This window comes from Taeniopygia guttata, chromosome 1 (assembly GCF_048771995.1).
Source record: "Taeniopygia guttata chromosome 1, bTaeGut7.mat, whole genome shotgun sequence".
Taxonomy (NCBI): Eukaryota; Metazoa; Chordata; class Aves; order Passeriformes; family Estrildidae; genus Taeniopygia; species Taeniopygia guttata.
Window position 1 is genome coordinate 47528993 of NC_133024.1, and position 12087 is coordinate 47541079.

Consider the following 12087-nt stretch of genomic DNA (forward strand, 5'->3'; position numbering starts at 1 on the left):
CTTTGTCAGTTGGTAATTCTAATGCAGAAGTGAAGTTTCTAAGTTCTGTGATTTAGAAAGCATGTGCTGATATGATCTGACCAATCTGTCTGAATTTGCTGTTGCATAAAACTGAAACTGGGAAACTTAATTCCTAGTACCATGTTCTATTTCATACACATTTTCAATCATTTAATTATTTTAAGTTACTTTTTTACATGGTTTCTGCAGAAGCATTGATGTAAGGAGCTATCATACAATCCAAATTTTCTAGATTTGCTGCATTCTTTTTTATTGATCTGTACAGTAATGTTACTTATATATCTGTATTTCAACTACAGCTTTTAATACAAAGAGCAGACTGTGTCAGAGAGCTGTATTTTGGCATTCTTTACCCTTGCTTTTGATCACAAGGGGTTTTTTGTAATCAAGCAATTTTTCTCTTATGTTTGTACTCTTAATACAGAAGAAGTAGTCAGAACTGTCTCAGTTGAAGTGTTTAATTCTTATTTGCTTGTTTGTTGCAGAACAAAGTGACCTCCATGACCTTCCTAACTGGCAAGGCAGTAGAAGATCTCTGCAGAATAAAGCAGGTAAAAATTTTAACAGTTGACATAAAAAAATTGCTGTAATTTTTTTGTGCACATGCCAGAGATTTTTCTAAGCAAATAGTTTCCATTTCTTATAGAAGATAAATTACTTTGCAAATATCAGACATCGTAAAAAGCCTTGGAAAATACTGTATTATTAATGATAGAATTCAGTTATGTATACTGACTATTGATCAAACTTTTACTCTTCTACTGAAACAGAACAGGGTTATGTAAAATGTTCCTTAGATTAATTTAGTTTTGATTACTATATAGTAACTTATGCTTTCAGCTGGAGATTTCCCAAAAAAATTCCCAGAACACAGGCAGGGACTGATTCAGCTTTGCTTCCTCTTTGCTCTGACATTTTCCCAACAGCTTTTTACCTTCCAGAACACCCACATACTGTATTCTGTCTCATGCTATTATAAAAAAAAAAAATTAGCATTGCCTGCTTCAGCACAGTTCAATGCAGACACTGAGAATTAATGCAGAAATGGGAAAGAACAAATATTATCTTGAGTATAAATGAGCCCATGGATTGGAGAGAGGGCTCACTTGGCTCAGGGCTTGGGTTTCTCTGAGTAGGGATGTGAGGTGCTGCAGCCTATCAGTGCTTGGTTTCCAGTAGTGACACTGCAGTTTCATATTTCCATGTAGCATTTTTATTAATTTTTTTAATAGTATTTATTTTAAAATAGTCTTAATTTGATACAGTTCATCTCCCTTTTTTACAGTTAAGTCCTGCATGTCTTGGTGTTAGTGTAGCAAATCCTGACTTCCAGAGTAACAATTTCTTTGGCAGGGGTTTGTGTGAATAAAGATGAAATAATGTATGAAATTATAATTGTGTGTTATATTTTCAGTTAAATTATAGGGACTGGTTTTTACTTTTTTCATATAAGTAGTGACCAAATATTAGTTTTAAGAGTTGTTTCTTTAATATATGAACTTTTGCTTTGAGGATTAAAGAGATAGGTAGGCCACTATTTCTTATCAACTTTAAAACTGATAAACCAGAAATGGCTATATGTCACTTTTTAATCTGAACTCAGAGGGTTGACTATTTTTATAATTAAACATAAGTCATACTACTTAGGTTGAGATTTTCATTACAAGCACTGTATTTGTTACAGTGATATATATGATGATAAGTGACTTTTTGTCTGGTGTAATGTCAGTTTCTAACTTTATATTCCTCTTTAAATAGGTAGACTTGGATTCAAGACATATTGGCTGGGTAACAAGTGAGCTTCCTGGGGGTGATAATCACATCATCAAAATTGAATTGAAGGGTCCGGAGAACACACTAAGAGTTCGACAAGTAAAAATTCTTGGATGGAAGGATGGTGAAAGCATTAAAATAGCAGGCCAGATTTCTGCAAGTGTGGCTCAACAAAGAAACTGTGAATATGAGACCCTGCGAGTATTCCGACTTATAACATCCCAGGTGGGATTTTAATGATGTGTTATACAGTGAACGTTACTATGAATTGTAGACTTTAAATGCTTTATGTTTTAATGGAAAATGTCACATCTATACAAGTTTATCTTTGAGATATGCTAATTATCATTGTCTTTCTTCCAGGTATTTGGGAAACTTATCTCCGGAGACGCCGAGCCAACCCCAGAACAAGAAGAAAAAGCACTGTTGTCATCCCCAGAAGGAGAAGAAAAAGTACACAATGTATTTATTTGTATTCTATCAATAATAATTTGCTGAAAATAATTATCCAGGATGATTTTCAGTATCTGTTCCATTTCTTATGGTGCTTAATTTTTAGATCAAAACAGAAGTAAAATGTCACAATTGCTTATTTTTAATATATCATAGTGTATTTTTTATAGTAAACCATAGCATCTTTTTTTTAAAGTAAATGATAACTGAGGCATATGCATTTAATGGAAACACGATAGTAATGGTGATACAAATGATGCCTACAATTACAGAAGTACTTAACACCTGTAGTAATGGTCAGCCTGAAAGTCCTGGCCATTATCTTTTGCCTCAAGAGAGGCTCTGTTAATATGTAGAGAAACACTATGTAGAAACTGCACTCCACCTGTTTTGCCTATTATTTCAGTTGATGCTTCAATTCTTCTTACAAAGAGAAAGTTAATACATTGAAGAGATATTTATTAAGCATAGTTAAATTGATCTTGGTTATATATCTTCCTGTGAAAAAAGCTACTAACTTATAAAACAGTTTGTTGATACATTCCATGTTAATTGCTGCACTGATTAAGAAGTGTTCTTGAAACTTTTGATCTAATATTAAATATTCTTTTTATGAAGGCAACGTCAGATGCAGACCTGAAGGAGCACATGGTAGGGATCATATTCAGCCGGAGCAAACTGACAAATTTGCAGAAACAGGTTTGTTCCTTTTGAAATTATTTGAGGATTAAATATTGGCATCTTGTAATAAATAAGCTCAATTTCAGTGAATATTGCTATGAAGATTTTCACAACAGTAGAGCTGTTGAATAATATTGAAATTTTTTTGTTTAGTGAGTTTAACAGAATTTACTCTTCTGTCACTCATCTTAGCAAACATAGTAGTCTCCTAAAAATACTTTTTACCATGTTATTGTTCCTAAAATTTTTCTAAGCTTTCTGATTATTCAACTGAACAAGAGACTATTTTAATAAGTACTTTTTATTTGTGTGTGTTGAATAAATGTATTTCTTAGGGGGTTTATATGGAGTGGATTTTTTGGCCTGAATTCTGAGCAAAAAGGAAATTTAAAGGCAAGATCTGAAATAAAATAAAAAATAATTTCAATTAAATTTTCCAGAATGGTGATGAGCGAATCCAGCATTTTATTCTTCATTTGAATTTATGCTAAAAAGTAATTTAAATGCGGGCCAAATTTCACAGGTTTCCTATTTTAGCCATATTTGTGAAGGTACCTAAACCACAACATTTTGCACTTGCTAGAAGTTAAGAGGTGCTGTGTTTGGCTCCCATTCGGCAGGTGTGTGCCCACATCGTGCAGGCCATCCGGATGGAGGCGACGCGCGTGCGCGAAGAGTGGGAGCACGCCATCTCCAGCAAGGAGAACGCCAACTCGCAGCCCAGCGATGAGGACGCCTCCTCGGACGCCTACTGCTTCGAGCTGCTCTCCATGGTCCTGGCGCTCAGCGGCTCCAACGTGGGCCGCCAGTACCTGGCCCAGCAGCTCACTCTGCTCCAGGACCTCTTCTCCCTGCTGCACACGGCTTCTCCCAGGGTGCAGAGGCAGGTCAGTGCTGACCGCTCCTCCGGTGTCTCAGTATTGCTGGGAAAGTGTCTTCGGAATCCTAAAATCACATGCTTGAAAAAGTATGGAATTTCTTTTGGGAATTGAAGTGCCAGGTTTTAGGGTGTTTGGGTTTTTTTTTAATGATTAGAGCGTGGTAGAAATGTCTGTCAGATGAACAGCACAGTGGTTTTCAGTATTTCCTGTTATGTGATTGTAATGCCCATGTAGCCTGTGTAGGCAAGATGAGAAGTTTTTAATTACCAGAGTCTGTTACGGATCTGACATGAGTCCTTAGTGTCTGTATCTTACATGCAGGCTCTAAGTGTAGTAGTGTGGAACTAGACAGCTCCTTTCTACTCCTGGTATCCTCAAGATGAGTTTTAATACCGGTTTCTCTCTGAATTTGAGTGTTGTCCGAGTGTATATATGGTTATATGCACATAATGTATAAACACATATATAGATTTGTAATAATGTTAATAATAGATAAACATGAAATATTTGCATTAGTACAGTTAATGCACTATTCTGTTGCGAGGTGCTGTGCCTTCTTCAGGTGGATTTTAAGTTTCTTTGCAGAAATTTTTGTCTCATACTCTTTATTCTTCCTTTTACAATTTTTGAGCTCAACTTGCTTGGAGGCAGATGCTTAGTAGTTGTGATACATTGCAGATATGCAATACCTTTTCAAGAGAACATTGAGGGCTTGCAAAATTACATATGAAATGTTAAGTCATTAAGCTTTCATCAATTTTCATGCTGATCTGGACCAAACTTTGCATGATATGTGCAATTTCAACCCCAGTTTCACCAACTGGTAAGGTTATATCATTTCAAGACAATTTTTGTTGGGTCCAGAGCTATTGACACAGCAAAAAATTCCAGTTAGACTATCAAAAGGAAAAACAAAGGCACTGGAAAAGGTGTATTATAATTCTCTGTACCTCAGGCACGTACTTTGTTTCCAGAAGTCTAAAGTGTCTCTTACAGTTCTACCACAGTTTCTGACAGCTCAATAATGCATGTGAAGTGGGTACCATGCAAGCAAATCAAAGTTGTACAGACATCTGTATCACTCTTATCCTAAGTCCAAACATAATTTTGTTAGTATGTGGAGAGTAAGTATTGTTTTTGTGAGATCAGGTTTAGACTCTTTGGCCTTGTACTGCTGCTTACATTAATAAACACTTCATCATAAGAGAAATACTGCAGAATTTCTTACAGGATTAATTAAGTACAGCAATTAGATTGAGTCCTAACTGAAATAAATTGTGAAGAAGGACTTTATGTGATTTTGCTTGAAAGCTCCAGCTGTCTTGGTAAGAACTGTGCTGTTCTGTTTTTTTTTTTTTCTCCAGGTAACATCATTACTGAGGCGTGTTTTGCCTGAGGTAACCCCCAGTCGCCTGGCAAGTATTATAGGGGTGAAGTCTCTGCCACCAGCAGATATAAGTGATATAATTCACTCAACAGAAAAAGGAGATTGGAACAAACTAGGTATCTTGGACATGTTTTTGGGATGCATTGCCAAAGCCCTCACTGTACAGCTAAAAGCCAAAGGAACTACTATCACAGGGACAGCTGGCACTGCTGCAGGCAAAGGAGTTACTACAGTCACACTTCCAATGATCTTCAATTCCAGGTTTGTTTAAAAATATGTAACAAACTACAACCTATTGTATGCTGAGTATGTACACTATCTGTGCTGGATTTTGACAAATACTAACTATTTGAGTTTATTTCATCTATTACCGTTTATCCTTTGCAGCTATATTCGGCGAGGTGAAAGTCATTGGTGGATGAAGGGGTCAACACCTACCCAGATTTCAGAGATCATCATTAAGCTCATTAAAGACATGGCAGCAGTGAGTTTCTATCCTTTAAATGTGGATGATACTCAAATATTTCTAATAATGAAAAATACCATTTTTTATTAATTTTGTTACAGTTAGAATCAGATTGAGCTGTTAAATGTGGATTGGTCTCAAGAAAAAAAACCCAAACAGTTTTCTGGATAGAGTCTAGGGTTAAAAGCAGTAGCAACTGAGTTCTGATTCTGCAAAACAGAAATCTAGTTTTGAAATAAGCTTTTTAAAAAGTTGCTTGTACTAGAAATTTAAGAGATAAACAATAATTGTGGGTCATTTTCTAACATAATTAACTTCAAAGTTTAATTTTTAAATCTTGAGCGCTCAGAACTTCAATTGAAGATTATCTGTGAAGTAAGATAACAGCATTGTTTTGATGTAACTGTATGTAGACTTACTGTATGGATTTTCTGGCTGATATTTACTTCTTTCAGTCACTGAAATCTACACTTATAGTTACTCATTACTTTATTTATCTGGGCTTAAATTTTCCATAGTTCAGCTTCAGACATTTTTTTTTGGCAGAAAAATTGATGAAAAGTGAATCACCTATTTCCCAGAATCAATACTGGCAAAAGAAAAAAGGTTCTGTGTATGTTTATGGAAAAGGAATTTACTTAGGAAGTTGTTTTTGTTTTCCTTAATTCTGCACCTATTTCACTGAGATGCTCTAAATGACCCAGATTTTTCTCTGTGAATACCCTTTGAAAGGTTTTTCAGTATCTTTAGAATAGAAGTTCTATTTTCTAAACCATTCACTGTTTTACGGAGGTTCTTTCTCAAAGTTGCTGAAGCTGGATGGGAGTTCTCTCTGTTCATTCTGACTACAAGATTTTAGAATCTCATAATTGATAAGAGTTAAAATTAAAGTCTGTCTGTGTTGGAAAACTTTTTTTTTTGAAGCTTTTTAGAGTTGTTAATTATCAGCAGGATGGCATCAGTCTAACTATCCTCTTCATAAAAGTTACAAATGTGATTCCTTTCACATAACATTTTCACCATTTGCAATGTGTGGGTACCTGTATCTGAGTTGGTCACTATAGAGTGACCAACTTTTTAGAGTCCGGTGAATCTCAATTATGTGTCACTTTTAGCATGAAGTTTAGAACTTTAAAGATTACATTAAGAATTGACGGATGCAGCAGCCTCTGAATCAGAAACTTCAGGGTATAAGTCAGTGCCATAGGCTCAGAATGTTAAAAGATTGGAAAGTGTGCTGTGGTTCTGATGTTTGCTGTGTACTCCTCTTAATGTCTTTCTAATACAGGAACTGTGGTATCTATTCAGGAGGCTGAGCTAGGCACGTGAAGCTAATTTTTCTAGGATCCCACTGTGATCTGTGTGCTGGTCACAGTCACTTCTCCATGCTCCAGTTCTGCATCTTTCTTTCTCCAGAAGGGGTCGGGGACACTTTAGGAAAGGGACTTTACTTTCTTCAGATCATATGCCCTCTTCCTGTTCCAAGTTAATTATTCCAGTAGTTGCTCAGAGACAACCTCAATCAGTCACCTCAGTATTTGAGGGCTAATTTTTACCAGATCTGTCTGATTTGAAAATCAAGTCCAGGTTGGATGGGGCTTTGAGGAACCTGGTCTAGTGGAAGGTGTCCATACCCATGGCAAGGAGTTGGAACTAGATGATCTTGAAGATCCCTTCCAACATAAATAATTCTGTGAAAACACCTAATTTATCAGTCATCCCCGATTTCCTCTTTTTCTGTTCTAACTTGAGATACTAACCCAATGTTTTGTAGCTGTTCTAATTACAATTTTAATTGCTCTTCATATTAATAAAAGCTGTAATAAATTGATTTTCCTCTTTAACAGGGTCATCTGTCAGAAGCTTGGTCACGTGTGACAAAGAATGCTATTGCTGAAACCATCATAGCTCTGACCAAAATGGAAGAAGAGTACAGATCACCCGTGAGGTGCATTGCAACAACCAGAGTAAGAAATTCGCCAAACTTAACAATAGTTCATTGTAAATGTGCAGTAGGAGCCCATTCAAGAATCTTCTTGTATGTCAGAAATACACAAGCCAAAACTGAATTAGAATTAAATGTGCATCTTGGGAATCTCAGAAATAATGAATAAGTGTGATGCCTGTATATATTTGGGGGTTTATTCTTTAAATAATTCTGCTTGAAGTTTGTCATACTTGCCTTACACTAAATCTGAGATTGTCTGTGTGGAAAATTGCACAATATGTATGAGCTGTCTTCTTTCAGCTCTCCAAGCAATTATTATAAGTGTTTTGACTTCTAGGTAATCAGCTGCCACATCTCAAGGTTATTATGAAAACACTCTAACACATGTTCTCTAGGACAATTAAGCTAAGCTTCAGTTGTGTTTGTCTCAAAAAATATTTGCTGAGCCCTTTATTGCTGATATGGTGTAACCTGGTGGTTTTCTTTTCTTGGTCTTTACTTTGTCTATAAATCTTTTATAGAAACTAAGGTCTACTTTAACCCTAACAGATTGCTTGAAATACCAAAAAAAACATGTTGGTAAATTATGACATTCCTGCTGTCATAGAGAGCACAGATTTTAGCTTCTCAAGCTTAATAATTACATGTAAAAGTAAAAAAAAAAAAAGAGTTTGCAATGCTTTCAAGCATTTGACACTCATGTTGTTTTCCATCATAAAAGGCTGTACTAGTCATTCTTTTCTTCATTTTTATTACTCATATAGTCTCTGCTTTCTGGAGGTCACAGCTTTAGACAACCACTGGCTTCTGCTGTTACCATATTAGTTAAATCAGGTCTTACAGGAGCCCTGAATGTCAGTCCCAGCCACTCCTGTTACTGAATGTAGTTCTGTCATGGAGATGTGGGGTTTTGGGGGAGAGTCCAGTAAAGTTTCTCAACAGAAACAATTTTATTCAAATCAAATGTTTGATTGAAGATTGCTCCAAAAAGCAGCTGACAAGTGCCTTTCAGTTTTGTTTGCACGGACAAATTATCCTCATGTAGCTCATCTGTTCAGGATTACCCTGTAGTCAGTGGAGAAGAGAGAAAAACTTCCTTTGACTAATTAGCTCAGAACCCTTTTCTAGGTAAGGCCAATTGCCCTGTGCAGTGAGGAGGGGACAGGGAAACTAGTCTCACTGAGCTCAAGTTTTTGGGTGGTTGTTTTTGGGGTTAATTTTATTTTTATTAGTCTGTGTCCTTGAATGTCTTCTTCCCCAAAGCCTGCAATGTTTGGGTCAATGTGCAAGTCTGTATTTGTCATATTCTTTATAATGTGCTTTGGTTGATCTTTCTCCACTTTTTCTTTCTTGTGTGCTAACTACTGTATTTATAATCATAAAGTGACATACCTGAAAGAAACGAGGTAGCCCCCAAAAGTTAAATTTTATTGTGTTCTTAACTTATTTCGGAAAATAAACTTACATTGTGTGAGCAGGCTTCAGCTAATAACAACAGAGTGATGGTGGCATTCTTATTTGACAAAGTTTATCTCTTCAATATTTGGTTTGATTTTAATATGTCTAAGAAATTTAATTCTACCTTGCCTTTCAATAGCTGTGGCTGGCCTTAGCATCCCTCTGTGTACTTGATCAGGATCATGTTGATAGACTATCCTCAGGAAGATGGATGGGAAAGGATGGGCAACAGAAACAGATGGTGAGACTGAAAATCATATGGGGTTTTTTTTGTTTATTTTGATATATTCACTCATCAAAGAATTAGAATGATGGTAGAGAATGGTAAAATTGGCTTTTCTTCCATCCCAGTGGGGATTGTATATACTTTTGAAGTATTTGTATTCTAGATAAGCATTGCTTACAAAATAGAAATTCCAACTTAAAACAGTAATGTTGCAATTTTGCCAGTAGCCAGGATGAAACAAGGCCTTCCTAACACCTGTGGCATGAGTTTTTTAGAAAATTGACTCAGTTTGTGCAGCGCCCTCTATCACAGCTTTTTCTTCCTGTCTTAATCCCTGTAACAAAATAAAATAAATTCTTTTGTGTTATTCAGTAACTACTACTCTATAATTTAGCTTCCTCTTCCCCATCTCACTAGCGAGAGATTACCCCAGGGAGATACTCCTTCTAACTGAATTTAGTAAAACTACTTTTGACTCAGGATTTATAAATTTGACATGGAATATGATTCTGTCCATACTTTTCAGTTGACAAAATGCTTGTACTTTTCAGTATGACAAAAAGCTTGTGATTTTTTAATACCATTTTACAAAAAGCACAATAATGAAGCTGGTCTCTGTAAATCTTGGTTAGGTGGATCCCTGTGGGAAGCAAAGGAAGGATGTGCAATAGCAACCAAGCATAGTTAGAGCAAAGAAGCATCCAAAGCTGTTTAGTGTAGGTAGAAACAGAATACAGGAGGCATAGAGCTGTGGCAGCAGCAAGGAATAAAACTGCTGAGACAGAAGCAAACACAGAGGTTTCTGAAGTGATTAAGGAAGTTAAAGGTCTTGGAGGTGTCAGAGGATCAACCAAGACATTGTTAAGCAGATATTCAAGCAGATATTCAACCTGAAATTCCCCAATCCTGTTCCACATTAGGATATTCAAATGTTGAGGTGAACTGTGTGCCTCCCTACCAGAACTGCTTTAAGAGAACTCTGTTCTAAGTTGCATGAGCGTATCATGGAAACCATGTTTTATGGTATTACAGTGGAAGCTTGTTCTCGGAGATGTGCATAGTCAAAATCAGTTGTTGAAGTCTTTTGGTGGGGATATTTTGAATTGCAAAACAGAACCTTGCTGAATTAAAGAAAAATACTATCAGTAGAGCAACTTAATTTTATGATGGATTTTTGTTACTTCAACCATACTGTCTCTGAGGTATGGATGACCTACAGCTTTGTTTAGATGTTTGAAAAGAGTAAACATACCATATCAAAGTAATGAAGGGTAAATATCATGCCTGTTGACTGACCTGAGGACTCATATCTCTGAACTTTTCTGTTAACATGCCCATAACCCCTTGTTATCACATAAACCTCTTCTTGAGGTGAAAGTCATGTCTCAACTGTATTGTTGAAAAACACATTTTTGGTGCATCACACAAAATACACGATGAGAGTATCAGAAAAACTGGTGTCAGAAATTGAGGGGGTTTGTGTCAAGGAATAATTGTTTAAATACTGATTATTTTCAACATAGCATTAATAGTCCAAACAAGCTCTTTATCCACTTTTGTAAATTGGAAGGGAGATGTGGGGTGTGTGACTGAGGGGAGAATAAAAACTATACTGAAAGGAAGTGAAGGACTTAATAAAGAGGAATTTTTTTATTTTTTTTCTAGCCAATGTGTGATAACCATGATGATGGTGAAACTGCTGCAATCATTTTATGTAATGTCTGCGGGAATTTGTGCACAGACTGTGACCGATTCCTTCATCTCCATCGGCGAACAAAAACTCACCAGAGACAGGTGGAGTATACATGGCCTCCTGTTGTGTGCACTGCATCATTGTATGCATATTTATATAAATAAAATATAGCCAAGAGGTAGTAGCAAATACTGAATCTGAAAAGGGTGTTTTATTTTATTTTTGAGATGGGATAAATGTGTTTCCAGTTAATTATCTTCAGTTGTTTTTGGTTACATTCTTGTGTTCTTTATCTTTTACAATTCTAGTTCCTAATTCTAGTTCTTAGGCTACATCAGTTTATCCTCTCTTGTTTTTCTCTCTTGCTTAGGAACACTTTTTTAGGAGAATTTAGAAGCCTCATAGACTTTCTTAAGTATATGTTGGTTCTTTATTCCTGTTAAATTTTATCACCTTTAGTACTTCTATTATAGGAGTCAGTGCTTGTCAACCCCTTCGTTTCTAATGTATGTGTATTCCTTTTTAATATCCAGGAAGATGATTTGACAGCAAATATTCCTACTGGTTCCCCAATATTCCTCTAGCTTTCACTGTTTTAAAACACAAATATGTTTTAAAACATAAATATGTTACCCTATCCATAAGCTTGAAAATTTCCTGACTTCTTTTGGGTTTGTATTTAGGATTGAAACTTTGACTAGGTAGGAGTTTTTATAACTTGCTGTGTACTCTGCTAATTATTATTTTTCCGTGATATTATTTTATCCTTTTCATCTCTAAATTTGAAACTACATTTTCTTTGGATTCTTTCTTTTTGTCATTGAAATTAACATTGAAGATTCCTTTACTTCTAGAATTATTGAACACTTCCTCTTTCCTGCTTCTATTCCTCATTTATGCTTTGTTGAGATCCTTTATTTTCCCCTTTCCGACTACTTATATTTGTACAAGGATTAAAATAATAAATGTCATTAATAAAGTTACTTCAGTGGAACTCAGTCCTTTTCTCCCTCTCCTACAAAACATCTATACTGACTTTTTAGTTATGTTTAGGAATGGGCTTTTAAAGAAGTTGATCATGTCTCCTTAAAGTACAGTGT

At 35.7% G+C, this 12087-nt stretch overlaps 1 protein-coding gene across 20 annotated transcripts in view; it reads left to right on the forward strand.

Moving 5' to 3' along the window:
- MYCBP2 (MYC binding protein 2) overlaps nucleotides 1–12087 on the forward strand; it is a 174244-nt gene that overhangs the window by 154435 nt on the left and 7722 nt on the right. For 18 of the 20 annotated variants that reach the window (XM_030270789.4, XM_030270836.4, XM_030270795.4 and 15 more), the window contains 10 exons: nucleotides 507–572; nucleotides 1780–2019; nucleotides 2158–2256; nucleotides 2866–2946; nucleotides 3549–3815; nucleotides 5174–5457; nucleotides 5584–5680; nucleotides 7510–7629; nucleotides 9208–9309; nucleotides 10960–11088. In XM_030270789.4, coding sequence (XP_030126649.4) covers nucleotides 507–572; nucleotides 1780–2019; nucleotides 2158–2256; nucleotides 2866–2946; nucleotides 3549–3815; nucleotides 5174–5457; nucleotides 5584–5680; nucleotides 7510–7629; nucleotides 9208–9309; nucleotides 10960–11088 — 1485 coding nt within the window. The remainder of the gene's footprint in view (nucleotides 1–506; nucleotides 573–1779; nucleotides 2020–2157; nucleotides 2257–2865; nucleotides 2947–3548; nucleotides 3816–5173; nucleotides 5458–5583; nucleotides 5681–7509; nucleotides 7630–9207; nucleotides 9310–10959; nucleotides 11089–12087) is intronic. The other 2 variants (XM_030270803.4, XM_030270914.4) reach the window with 1 other exon arrangement.